The 14929-nt window shown below is 39.3% G+C and overlaps 2 protein-coding genes across 2 annotated transcripts in view; both read left to right on the top strand.

The window, feature by feature from the left end:
- The window catches only part of LOC145484669 (uncharacterized), a 335301-nt gene that overhangs the window by 99376 nt on the left and 220996 nt on the right, over window positions 1-14929 (top strand). The gene's annotated exons all lie outside the window — the stretch shown is intronic.
- LOC145483380 (uncharacterized) lies at window positions 7502-12183 on the top strand. Its single transcript, XM_081461884.1, has one exon. It carries the CDS (start codon window positions 9256-9258, stop codon window positions 10801-10803), a length of 1548 nt encoding a protein of 515 aa, XP_081318010.1. The 5' UTR covers window positions 7502-9255; the 3' UTR covers window positions 10804-12183.

Genomic DNA, 14929 nt, shown 5'->3' with positions numbered 1-14929 from the left:
GAGAACGAAAAGATAGAGTTCTCCATCGTTGAATTCGCTTCAGAGCCAGGCCCGCTTTGAAAGATACACATCACTGATCGGTGTCCTTGAAGGAACTTACCGTAACACAAGGAAGCTCCCTACCATAAGAGAAACATCTGAAATTGTGGAAGAGGCGATCTTGAATGTGAGAAATTTCTTGACCATACTGAACCCTGATGATGGTAACTTGGGAATTACCCTGCCTTCTGTCTTTCACATTTTCCGCCTTATGTTACAGAACCCACGGAGCATGGACAAAATGCCGCAGAACCTACTCAGCTTCCTTAAGGAAGTCGTATGCACGGTCCTCTTCGCCTTCGGAGTCATCTACACATGGGTGTCACTAGCAAACTCGGGGACCCAGATAGGAGTTGGTGTGCGTGGATGCATTGGCGCAATCGGTTTTGTTTTGGGACCCTTGGGTGGGGCCGTTGGTATTGCCATAGAAGGGTTATTGGGAGGCTTTATTGGCAGCGGGATTTACAAGCTCACAAAAGAGCGCAGTGACTAGGAGAACCCAGCCAGAACCATGCAGGAATGGATGGCAGCTGTACTGCAAAGTGGAAATTCAAGAGCAATGGCACATCATCAGTTTAACCCAAACCAACAGGGCCGGGTTGTTTAAAGTCGGGTTAAACTAACTCAGGATTAGCGAGAATTTTGATTTCAGTTTTGAAACTTTTCGGTGATATTTTCTGTATATATTGTTTGTCCTTCAGTTTTGAGCTTGATTAATCTTGAAATATTCGAAACATAACAAGTTTAAAACATTTTTATGAAAGAAGAATGAATACTTTGGTTAACTTTTAATTAATCCTGGGTTAGCGGTAACTGGCTTTAGAACAACCCGGCCCTGATGTATGTCATTAATGGGAACATTGATGGCGGTTTGCGAATGAATTTGAGGCGCCTCGAGTAGTTTAGGCATCACATAAGTTTATCCACCTAAGCACTCGACTGAATTCCATGGATTATGTTATTACTGGCTGTAGTATTAAAGCGCACCTAACCCCAAAATTTTTTTTCGCTAAAACGAATCTAGACTTGATTTAAAGCATTTGGCCGAAGAAATTTTTGAAATTGGTTGAATCCTCGATTTTCTATGCCCTTTCAAAGTCGCGCTTGAAGTGTTTCACGACCGCGTTTTAGGGAGTCTGGGGCGGCGCTACCTGATGACGTCTACCCAGGAACCAAACACAATAGCGCCTCAGTCAACTCTCTGTATTTTCTCGAGAAGATGGAATACAAAACTAATCGTTCCGATGTATTTTGGGACTAAAACGTCCGAGTTTTGTCTCAGAATTATTTCTTTTTCGTCACTGGAGTCAGAGTTAAGTTTCGATTCGGAAGACTCCGAAATAAACTTCGATCGAGCACGTTCGACAACTGTGAACTCACTGCTTAGAGCTTTGAGAGCAAATTACAATACTTCAAGCGACGAAGGGGAAGACTTCTTTGCGGACGAGCTGCTTGTATATTAGGAGTGGAAAGCTAGATACGAAGTGGAGGACCAGGCAAACGAAGAGCAGGAAAGAAAACTCAAAAACTGCTTTCGATGGTAATTTCGTCAACTAAACATAAGATTCCCACGCGTGTTTATAGCCCGTGTACATTTGTCCTTAGCGAGAATGTATTTTGTCAAGGTGTGATTGTTCTGTTAAATCCAGTTTGTGTTTTACTTTCAGTTGAATGCTTCATGTTTATAAGAGCGACGTATGTGTTGCAGTTTTCGAGACTTGATGACCTCCAAAACATTGGCTTCGATCGATTGAAAATCGTATTGTTTTGGACCAGGAGCCATAATCGGGGACGGAGACCGTAAGTCTCGGGATTCGCGGGCACCTATGATATGGGACAATTTTTCTATTTTTAGAACAAATTGCGCCATCCTGACGTCATATTTCCGCGCGGATTCACGCACATGTCAGGGGCTCTCGCGTGGATGTTGTCACGTTGCGTGATCAAATGGTGAGAGTTGAGAGATTGTCTTGCGTATTTTTCACAGCGATGGCAGGGAATAAGGCAGGGAATACGAACCAGGGCGCTTATATGTAGTTTTATGCTCTGAGCTAACGGAAAAGGTGGGTTTTTCAGGGTCGAAAACAAGACTTCAATCTCGCGCTGGGAATGAATAATAAGATCTGCTCACGCTAGTTGTAAGCTTACGCGTATGCTTAAGAATATAGCAAGAAAACTCTCTACTCTGGTATCGAGTTAAATTGTGAGTTTCTCAGACAATGTTTAATCATAACCAAAACCTGTTTTGATGGTTTCTTATTGTCTCTGCTTGTTTGGTGAGTTTGCAAAGGTTTTTGAAAGGAAAGTCTGACGCGTACAATTAGCTCATTTGCATAGTGCAGCTCGTGCACTTTCAAGTCCGAGTCGGTGTTTTCAATTGTCAACAAATCTTGACAAAGATTTCTTTCGTTATCTTTTGTGCTGAGATGCTGCAACAAATTTCACGAATGCAAAAAAGGCTACTAACATCATGTGTGTTTCTTCAACATAAGCATAGTGAAGTTTTACATTGCGAAAATGAAAATAGACAAGGAGTTTTGATAACTCGATCAACAAAATCGAAATCGTTATTCCAAGTTGATTAAAGAAAGCGTCATCGTAACTTTGCTGATTGTTTCTGCTTTATTCACATATTTTCAGCTTAGCTTTTAATATGTTCTCAAACATTTATCAATCTTAAACATATTTAAAAACTATAGAGCTATTGTTTGAGTTCGATGTACGCTTTCACACGAAAGTGCGGCGGAAGTACAATTCGTCATGTTTACTGACTGTACAAAACACGCATCGGCGGGCGCTCTCATTCATCGACAACAGAGAATTTACTGGATTTTTACACGAATAAAACTGAGCAGTATCTACGGACGTAAAGTTATTAAGCCTCGATGAAACATCAAGCCTTGCTTACAATTCAAGCGAAACTCAAACTAGCAATTATTGTGTTTTACTTTTCGGTCGCGATAGACTGACAAATTCCTCGCAAGCGTGTGGCAAGAGGAGCTATGAAACTATGAAGTCCTGAAGCTCTGCTATATCTAAATATATCCAGCTAGTTTTTTGCTGTGTAATGGAAAAGCTGTTAATCTTCAACATATGTGAAATTTAAAGTGGAGTAATGTACAGCTCATGTAAGAGAAGCATCCGTCCGAACACAACTTGGTCAGCGATATATATAAGCTTAACGCGGAACATACCTAAATTCGACACTGTCTTACTTCACTCAAACTGGAGCAGCTTACGACGAAAATACTTAAGCAAAATTCCAACAGACGTAAACGCGTTCAGTTGTGGGGCAAAAACATGAAACATTTCGGGAATTTCGGACGCCATTTCCCCCGCGCGACATCCGCAAAAATCCTCGCAGCATGCACGCGCATGTGCAGCAGGTGATGGCGCAATTTGTTCTAAAAATAGAATTATTGTCCCATATCATGGGGACAACCCCAATACTTGGAATGGCGCGCGCTTACGGTCTCCGTCCCCGATTATGGCTCCTGTTTGGACCTGTATTTTTGAAGCTGCGGCAAGCAAGGCGGAAGGAAACATTTCATACAATTACCGATTTCACATTGTCACACGTTTTAAGTCGTAACTCCAAATAACCAGTGTAAATTGTTCTCAAAGTTTGCAGTGAAATTCGTCGGATAAGCGAAAAGGATGTGTTCCCTAAGCGGTCCGCAGATGTTACGCGGTCATATTTTCGACGCTATTGCAGACAGATAGATAGATTGCACAGAATCTTTGTCGCACTGCTGATTTCCAAACCTTCGAAAAACTCCGTGAGTCTAACAATTTTGTTATCATGTAATTCTAAGGGAGAAATCTTCGACTTTCATCTAAATCGAAAGAGAAATAAGTGTTGGTTAGCGGCGTACAGTTGCGATCTATTTACATATCAGTAAAACGCTTCTTGATCATGATCGGATCACACAACTTTGCCGGTTATGTTATAAATACTGCGGGATTGGAAGATATAGGTTGTCGGTAGTATTTCTACAAATTGCTGGTTAGCTTTAAGCAGAAAATTAATGAAAATAGCGTTCGAAAGTCTGCGGAACAAGTTCCAGTGAGAGTTCTTCAATGGTTCTCACAGATTCAGTTCGCTTGTTTCGGTTCGACAAAATCAACCATCGTTGACGTCTTTATTGCACCATTAGCCGATCATCGTCAGTAAATTGTACAGTATATCTTTCTTTAAATCTGGAATATTGCTGCAACAGCCGATAGCACTTCTGGAAGGCGTTTCTGTGCACTTTTCGAATGTGTATTGCACCATCCTGAAGGAAATGAGAGGACGTGAGATATCCAACCTTCCTGGGTAGACGTCACAAGAGCCGCTGGACCCACTCTCCTCAAACTCGGTCGTGAAACAAAATGGCGGTGTTTTGGAGCTATTTTCGAGATTTCGTCGGGGCACAGAAAATCGAGGATTTAACGGAATCCAAAAATTTTTTCGCAGAACTATTTCAAATAACAAGTAGATTCGTTTCAGCGGAAAAAAAATTTTGGGGTTAGGTGCACTTTAAACATTGATCCATTACATTCAACTTCAGGAATCTTTGATAATCATTTTTCATGCATGATCACTGTTCTCATAACTACAGATCAAAACTACTGATTGTGCAAATAAGGCCATCCCCCCTCTTTTTTTTCGTTTATTGTCGAATGCGTTTTCTGATTTTGGGTCGGTCGGTCGGAAAAGGAAAAATAAATAAATAAATAAATAAATAAAATTGGAAAAGGAGTCTGGAGGTACGAGGCCCAGTGCCTCAGCATAATATCCGTGGAGCCTGGAAACAATAAGGTGTGGTTACAAAGTCAACATCGCGGCAATGGAGGAAGGAAAAGGGCGAGGTCGTTGTTAAAATCAAACGAGAACAGGGAAAAACTAAAAATCTGTAAGGCAAAAAATTGTTTATGTTTCAGATTAAAGTGACCATTGTTTGAAATAATGTGTCATTGCCTTCTGTGTAACTTTTTTTTTTTGAAAACGCGAAAATCTGGGTCAGTCGAACGACTCTAAACAGAGATGGCCTAATGCTCATTTATTTTTATAGCATATAAAGGTTACGCCAGAAACCTATAGTTGTCTATTTTAAGCTAAACATATCAAGATGGTATTTAGATGTGCCAGTGATAATATTCTACCAGCAAAATAAGCAAGCAAAACAACCAACAAACTTTGTTTATTGAGGGTATCACAAAACAGAAAAGCTGATAAACCAATGGCCAGGGTTCAGATACGTTTTCAAGGCAGGGTGTCAATAAGAATTCCAATGGGGCAATTCCCACTGCACCCACCAAATCATTATTAATGAATTTTTGTTTAATTTATCAGGTCATCTAGCTGACCTTGTCAGGTTTTTGTCGCGAAACCCCTCGCTCATCTGGAACACTGAGTAGTCTCTTCGTAATGGTACATTGCAGTCAACAGAGGGATTCCCAAGAGGAAGCGTTGAGTGTCTCCTGACAATAGTTACCATGGCATAACTAACAAACTTAAAAATGATTACTAATAGTTTAATATTTTAATCAACAGAATAGTCAAGGTGCCATAACTGAGTGATTGTTTAGCTTGTAGAGTTTACAGTTCTAAATTTTAAACACGCCTCAAGTTTCAGTGTACCATGTGGTACGAGGAAGGTGTAAGAATCATAACATAGATGTTGGCAAACTGATACTACAGTACTATAGCATTGTAAGTTAGTGGTTTGACACTGACTACTTTCTGATGTTTTGTGCAAGGCGTTTCGGCTGGTACTTGAACCTTCACCAGTTGAAAAACTAACGTTAGTATGCGTGATTCAAAAAACAGCACGTCGAAAGCGCACTGAGGAAAATTATGCGTGAAGTTTCAAGAAAAAGGTAGCGCGAGACTTATGCGCAGAAAATTCACGGGGAATTTTCCTCAGCGCGCTTTCGATGTGCTGTTTTTTGAATCATGCGTACTAACGTTAGTTTTTCAGCTGATGCCGAAGGCTCAAACACCAGCTGAAACGTCTTGAACAAAACATCAAAAAATAGTCAGTGTTAAACCACCATCTTACAATGTTAGCTCCTGACTACCACTACTCTATTTTTAAGTATTATAGCAAATATGATTAACATATTATAATTAACAATTAGATTATGAGCTCGAGATTTCTATAAGGTGATACTTGATGAGGCCGAAGGCCGAATCAACTATCACCTCACAGAAATCGAGAGCGAATAGTATAATTGTTTTAGTAGTATTCTTACTGAAATTTACTTCAAATAACGCTTTTCAATTATTTCTTGACGTATTATTAAACTTTGCGCCTGAAAAAGGTTGCTCAGATAGAATTGTCATGTAAAATTGAGTTGTGTGCGCTAGCGCATCAGTTTTTTCAATAATTTCAATTTTTTTTAAAGTCAAGAAACCGCAAATGTCCTTCGTTTAGACTTCTCAAGAATTTAATTATCCACTTGCATCAAAATTTTCCTCCAAAACTTTGGAAAAATGAGAAACCCTCGCCATTTCCTAGACGACCTCCAGCCACTGCACACTAATGGCTGATAGTGTTCAATGGCTCAGCCAATCAGATTACAGCATTTGCATAGTATACTAGTGGAATTCTACTAATTGCTATTATATGGCAAGGTAGTTGGTGGTAACAAGGCAGCAGGCCCTGGGAATCAACAAACATTTCCTGCCTTTTCATGGTTTTTGTGATGTAGCATTGCATGCTTGACAAGCTATTGCCCCAAGATCGATTTCATTCCCCACAGAATAGCATGTAGGCACATGGCTTGGTGAGCACCGATGAGTTAGCCTGTTTTGTATTAGTTTTTATGAGAATTAACATATATTCTAGACACTGTGGACAAAAGAACTATATTGTATTTTGCTTTCATAAGTTTTATCGCAGTGTGTCTTAGAGAAGAGCTAATATGCTAAACATGTTGTTCTTAATAAATATTCATGACAAAATTGGGAATAGAGAAAGAAGTCCGGATAATCAAAAAATCCGGAAAATCGAGGTACGGATAATTGAGGTTTGACTGTAATTGGTGATTGGCCTGCGAAAGCACTTCTGTAAATAAATACCTGGGGAGCTCTCTTGCTGCGGGGATCAGAACCGGAATCTGTTACCGGGAATTACCTTCAGAGAAATCACAGCGCACTCAGAACTTAGGTCCAACGATATCATTTTAATCCAAGAACACAGCCAGAATATAACCAAAGAATATTTTACAAGGCACAACTATTTAAGCCAAAAACACAATTCTAAAGGATTACATAAAGGTATTAAACAGTCATAACCAAACATTATCTCATGCATTTCAGAAGGCTCGATTGGTTATAACGGCATTTGTCGTTTACACATTAATAACTTTCAAAACAATACCTAAGCAATAGACCACAAGTTTTTGTGTTTTATAGGCTGATAAACCACGTGGTATGTTGGAAGAACACTCAAACAATTCGTAAATCACGAGCCGCAGGCGAGTGATTTACGAATTCTTCGAGTGTTCTTCCAACATCCCAAGCGGTTTATCGTGCCTCTAAACCATAAAAACTTTTAATAATTCAGAAGACACGCGAAGTTTCCATGAGTTTACTGGCACAATAAACCATAGCTGATTGACCAATCAGAGCGCGCGCATTCATTTAACTATTACATAAAGGTAGATAAAAGTTTATCAAAAGACTATTGCAGGTAGTAATTACAGTTCAATTCTAACTACAGTTGTGATCTTACACAAAACAGCAGGTGTTTGTTACGGTTAATGAAGTGGAACAGTAACCTGTAACTCAGAATACAAAACGAACTAAAACAAATATATCTATGTTGGATTTCTATATGTTTTGACAGCGTAATCTGATTTCCTCTCCTCACAGTATCATGGGGCATCATGATTGATTGCTTTATCATGATAATTCAATCATTACCGACCGTCCATTGTCACAAATGGTCACTTACGCAGATGTTCTTTGTGCTTCCTTGGTCACATAAATCGCTCCTTCTCCCTCCTACGCAGATGCTGTATCTCGCACGTAAAGACACCTCCCCTACAAACCGTCAAAGGAGAGGGAGGAGCACTTTTCTTGACAAGCATGAGAGAGCATCTGCCTTAAAAAACACCAAGATCACTTAGTGTGTATTTAATTTATATACGATATATTCTTACAATTTCAGGCTACCGAGAGCCAGCATTCCAGTGACTGAGACACGCCAATATCCTGATTGTTCTGGGTTCAGGCAGGTACAAAATGTCGGACTGGATCAACTTGGATCGCTGATTTGAATAAGAATAGCACCTATTCAAGAATGAGGCATACAACAATTGTTGTTATTCTCAATAAACAACAAAAGTCGGACCGGATCAACTCGGATCGCTGATTTGAATAAGAATAGCACCTATTCAAGAACGAGGCATACAACAATTGTTGTTATTCTCAATAAACAACAAAAGTCGGACCGGATCAACTCGGATCGCTGATTTGAATAAGAATAACAACAATTGCTGTATGCCTCGTTCTTGAATAGGCCGGCTATTCTTATTCAAATCAGCGATCCAAGTTGATCCGGCCCGACTTTTGTACCTGCCTTTTCTTGTATCACGTAAATACGAGCACTTCCAGGGCAAATTTTGATGCTAAAATTGCTGCAGTCGAGTCTATCATTATACTGATGGCGATCCCTGAACAACTGCCCCGGCCTGCTCATCGTAAGAATTATCTGAGACGTTGACCCAAACGGGGAAATTTGATCGAAAACCTGAATATTCATGACTGGACACGCGTGAAACACAGTAAAGATCGCAGTGAAGAATGAAATATAATGCGAGAACAATTTCAGGGATTTTTGAAATTGAATGACAGCTTAATTGCGAGAAAGACATTTAATGTTTTTTTGTTTTTTTCGTAAAAAGTCCTGCTCTGAGGTTCTTTGAAGATTTGTCTCTGTGGCCAAGTTTTTGTCCTCGGGTCGCACTTGGCGCAGTCAACTGATGACAGGAATCTGACGGTTTTTTTGAATATGCAAAACAAATTAAACTTGTCTTGATAGGGAAAAACCTCACGACTCGGCCAATGTTTAGTTTTACTTTCGATCGCCCTTATGCCCGGAATAAGGGTGATCGAAAGTGAAAGTAAAAATGTATTGCAAGGCAAACAAGCTTTAATACTTCTCCGTTCGGTCATCCTGTCTGAAAGGTAGAAGAAACGACTAGTGTTCAATTTATTCAAGAATGGCAGAAGAACATGTAGTAGTATATAGATATAGATCTGCCGCTAAAGGAAAACCAAAAGCCAAGCGACCCAAGCAACTCGAGGTTGGAGACAGATTAGAGTGTTTGAGATCGGAATTAGACATTCTCACTCCTGTCCTTCCTCTCGAGGAGTCTGAAGAACTTGAAGAGAATTTGAAAACTGAGTTAGACTGCCTTCCTTCTCTCCTTACTCTCGAAGAGTCAGAAGTACCGATAGCAGAGTTAGAACGCGCTTCTTTCCTTCCCCGCCAGCGGCCTCAAGAGCCTAAAGAGCTTGAAGAACCCCAAGAAGCTGAAGACCTTGAAGAGGCTGCAGAGCACGAACAGCCAAAAGAGCTCGAAGAGGCTGAAGAACTCGAACAACCAAAAGAACACGAAGAGGCTGAAGAACACGAACAGCCAAAAGAGCACGAAGAGGCTGCAGAGCACGAAGAAACAAAAGAGCACGAAGAGGCTGAAGAGCACGAAGAGTCAAAAGAGGCTGCCGACCTCATAAACGGCGAAGTATCGAAATCGAAGACGGTGCAAGTTTGGCATCGAGGTCTTCTTCGCAATTTCAGAATCCTCACACCGCCGCCGACAGTGACCAACTCCATGTTTTACGATGCTAGAAAGCTTTTTGGCGTCAACTTTGACAACCAAGTGACTTTACGAAATCCTGGTTACGTAGGGGGGTACGAAGATATCGTGCTTCATCAGTTTGATCCCAACTTCATGTCGACCGAAGTTGTCTGTTGTCACCCTTCCTGCGGCAACATAAATCCCGCAGCAGCGAAAAGTGGCAAACGAGATCTGTACCTCTGCCTGCATCATCAGCAAGAGTTAAGAAATAGCATTTCGGATGCCTTGGCGAAGTATAGCGTTCAAATTTCCACGATTGCAGAGAAGCCAGAACCAGGCCACTTTGCTGGATACACGTCACTGATCAGCCTGCTAGAGGGTGCCTTTCACGACGGGAAGAAATTCCAGACTCCTCAGGGAAAATCCCCGATGGTCCAAGAAGCTATCTTGAATGTCAGGAACTTCTTGATCATAACCAGCACCGTGCTGAACCCTGACGAGGACAACTTGGGTATAGCACTGCCTCCTGTTGTTGAAATATTGAAACTTATTTTGGAGAATCCTGACGCTATTGAGCGTCTGGTAGCTAGCCTTCAAGAAGTTATAGAGAGCATACTTTCTGCCTTTGGGGTCATTTACACATGGGTCTCGCTCGTCCTTAGAAGCCCAGGTGCCCAGATAGGAGCTAGGATGGGTGCATGCATTGGTGCCTTCGCTTTTGTCGCGGGTCTCTGGAGTGGGGCTGCTGGTGTTACTTTCGGATGGACCTTGGGACGTCACATTGAAAATAGCTTTCACAACCTGAGCACGGAACAAAGATGGCAAGAAAAAGATGGATTGGGGCCAAACAGGCAACCACACGATCAGTATCCTGCATATTATTTCAGTGGAGATGCCAAGGGAGGGTTTACGGTGCATCTGGATTTCAATTTCCAGCCATATGAAGAACAAAAAATGTTACTATAATTTCTAGCAAAACTTGCACTGTACCATTACTCAAGGATCTTCACTGGCTGCCATTTTTCTTCTTTAATACTTTCATGTGCACTATAATTAAATTCATTATTAAATTAAGGATTTAATTAAGCATTAAAGTAAATTTAGCACCTGCCTGCACATTTTTGATCTACTACACAGATACACATCTGCAAGGCCATTGGTCTACATTCTGCATGTCTCATTTATGTATCCCCAGGACTAACCAATAGTGATATGAAGATTTGCCTTTTTTTTGGAACAGGTTACCATGGTACTGTATGTATTAAAAGAAACTAACACTGTGAGTTCTTTTAAAACTAATCTCAACTGTTTTTTTCTACATAACATGTGTTATCTTTGTTTTATTGGTTAGTATAGTTAGTTTTTTTATTTTTTTATTTCACTCATTTTATTGCTAAATTCTCCATGTCTTACTTTTGTATGTATATTACTAGTTTTAGAAGTTGAACTGAGCTTTAACACTTTGTAAAGCCCCTTAGAATGCTAAATTAAGGCACTACCTGAATATGTTACTATTGTGGTTATTATAAAGCTTAAGCCCAAAATTCTTCTATGGGATTAACTTTTGACTCATTAACTCTGTCACACCTGTGGGAGAATTAACTGCATATTATGTCATATATGTGTAAAATAGTAGTTACATAGAGAGACCTAAAAACCACACATAATTCCCATATAAGTTTGAAAGGTACTGTTTGTGGAGTGCCAAACCTCGTTCCCAGGCAGCGACCCTGGGAAGGAGGTTGCCATAAATCCTACTAAGTAACAGTCATAGGGAAGTCACAGTTTGAACTAAAAAGCATTCAAAAGGAAGAAAACGATAAATGTTGAAAAATATTGTTCTCCTGCTTTAGTTGGGGTATACCCTTGTAAACTATAATTATTAATAGCAAACTCGCAGCAGCATATTTAAATTTGTTAGTTAACTCAATAGGATATTATACCTTGTCAACTTGTTTTGTAAATATTCATTTAAGATTTTGTACAAGTTTATTGTTAGCCTAGTGATAGATTACATAATCCTGCTACCACTTTTTGCATAGATTTTGTTACCTATTGTTCTATCTTCTTTTATAAGTGACTCTCATATTTACGAGAACTGGGCACTAGTGCAAAATGGATGGCTTGACGGGGTATGGGGTGGAACTGAGAAGAATAAAGAGCTTGCTTTGCTTGCCTCCCCACCCCCACTCCATTGTGCTTTTGCACTCATGCTCACTTTGCTCACATTATTCTTCAGATACGTTGAAATATAGAGAGGTTGTGAACAGTCTAACTGTAACTGAGAATGAAAAATAAAAACCAAACTGCTTTGAAATTTTCATACCACAACATATGTATTTTATAATAATTGGCCCAAGATCCACCATTCTTTAAGTTTCAGGGGAATGTGAACAGCCATAAAATCTTCAGCAGCAATTACACTGTCTGATTTAAAAGCTTTTTCTGCTTGTCTGAGGAGTTTTTCTATGCTAACACAGTCTCCAGTCTTGGTTGCTACATTTTCACCATCTCCCTTATATCTCTGGCTAAAATGTGAAAGAGCAAGCACCTTGGCATTGACTTTTGCTGCAAAGTGCCCAGCCATTTCTGTAGGATAAAAACAAACAAATTCAAGAGCAAACTTAAATGAGGTAATTGAAGGAAACTCTTTTATGTTTGAGAACCTAAACTTGGTATATATTTAAGAAGATAGGTTCTATCCTCTTTTTCTCATGGAATATTTCTTCAGTTTGATGGTAGTTTTGATCTGTTCATTGCAAAAAATGGCCGTTGTTTTAAATGGGTCTTGAACTATATTGGAGTTGAGAAACTCCATGTCCACACTTTGACAATTGAAATCTTTGACTTGTACAGTTGTTCTAATGCAATTTGATTTGCAAAATAGTTTTAATGGAAGTCATCAGGATTCAGAAGGCTATCAAATATGCATCACCAAGTAACAAAAAAAAAATTAACCTGGTTTTTTGCTGTAAATAATAGAGTTACGATTGTATCAAATGTATCAATGTAATGTAATATTCTAGACACTGTAGACAAAAGAACTATATTGTATTTTGTTTTCATTAGTTTCATCACAATATGTCTTAGAGAAGAGCTAATATGCTAAACATGTTGTTCTCATCCACGCAACTGCTAACCGTTTCTTTGTTTATACAAACGGATTATTGTTCCTTGTGTGTTACTTTCTTAGACCCTATTTTATATCGCCTTCACAGTTTTTGTCAGAAATTGTAAACCTTTAATTAAGCCTTTCATGATTCAGTTGTTTCAAATTTGCCCGAGATCAGTAAACATATATCTTTTTGTATCATTTCTTACTTCGTGTAACATAATCATTAAACCAAAGCCTCAAATGACAGCTCATGGTCTCCACACTGTTCCAGTTCGATACAGTAGTCTTGAGGAAAATTTGCCCGTTCTGATTGGTTCTTTCTTTGTCAAAATTTTGCCACAGAGACCATTTCCACACAAACAGATATAAGCTTTTTTTTGTTTTGTTTTCAAAAACTGGTAAATTCGAAACAAGAATGGTCCGAGTGCCGTATAATAAGCTACTTACTAAATCAACCTAGCTGGCTTGAACTGTACTGCGAAATATTGGCATTCAGTCATTTTTGTACAAGCCTCGCTGCTTTAGGTCCATACTACCGCAACCTTGGGCCAATATTCCCTACTATGGCCCTTGTCCTCGGTTAGTAAGAGGTTAATAATTACTTCAAAAGATTTACTAAGCCACATTTAATGCACGCCAGCAATGAAAACAAAACTTTTTATATAAATTTATTAAAGTATTATAGGCCCAGTTCAGACATCATGCTTGTGCCGTACCAAACTGAAGTAAATTTTGGTCTGTCGCATGGCAGAAAAACAACTCTGATTCAGACGCCATGCCAGAGTCAAACCAAATTCAGGATTTATTGATGCCCCGTAACAGTTCTTCTCCTAACTTCCTCTGGGAACGTAATCTTGCCAAAACACAGTAATATAATCTGTGAATTTTGTTTGGCACGACAGATGCACTACGTTTGAATCACTGCTGTGCAAGAGTCGTGTACCACTGCAGAGTTTGTCAAACTTAAGCGCTTGTCAAACTTAATTCAAAAGTTTGATTCAGACGCTGTGCTTCTGCTGTGCTGTTGTTGCACTTTATTCCTGAATTTAGTTTGACACAGCAGAGGCACAACATCTGAACTGGACCTTAGTCCTGAGAATTATTGTATTTTATTACTCTAGAATTAAAATATTCTTTATATTGATCTTCATGGTGTGTTACCATTACAGCGGTGTAAATACCAGGAGGGAGGGGTTACAGCCCAAACAACTACTTTCATGTAAGATTGTGTTCATTTCAATTCATTTTCTTTTTTGCAGGACTGGTGTGGGAAAAAGAAGTGGGGTGGGGGGGGGGGGGGAGGGGGCAATAGTTCCTCCCTGTTTGTTTGTTTGTTTTATGAGTAAGCTGTGCCTATTAGTGACACTGATATTTTTTCAAGGGAGTGGTAGAGTTTGATTGTTCTTTTGTGATACTTTTTCGAGCTTGTTCAGGTTACTGGGATATGTCTTCTTCCATAGCTAGCCCACGGCTTTACGTATAAGTTTAAATTGTATTAGTAGAAGTTATGGCTGTGAAATTGTACACTGGAGTTTAATAATAGCTACCTATAATAATGTATATTCAGACGTCCTAACTCATCTCGACGAGATTATACTTAATCTATTTTATTTTATCTTTTACTAACTTATAATTTTTACTGTATATATACATATTGTAATTATTTATTACGTGCTTTTATTATGTTATTTTCAACTACTAGTATAGTTCCACTGTTTCAGGAGGATACTTATTAAAGATTAAAGACCTGATAAATATAGGGACTACTTTAGACAGCAAAAATAGTATTCATAGTTCTTTTAAAAGTGTAATTCCTGTTATCTTTCGATCGATTTATAAACAAAAACATATGATGAGCTCCTACATTAAACGATCACAACCTTTCCGTAAAGGAAGCACATAACAATATTAATACAGTATTCCCTTACACGTAAAGCTTGAGGTCCTTGAGAGGTTTCTTGTTTCTTAGGCAACAAG

The sequence above is a fragment of the Orbicella franksi genome, chromosome 4, assembly GCF_964199315.1.
Source record: "Orbicella franksi chromosome 4, jaOrbFran1.1, whole genome shotgun sequence".
NCBI classification, from domain to species: domain Eukaryota; kingdom Metazoa; phylum Cnidaria; class Anthozoa; order Scleractinia; family Merulinidae; genus Orbicella; species Orbicella franksi.
This window is presented reverse-complemented; position numbering and strand designations above follow the sequence as displayed.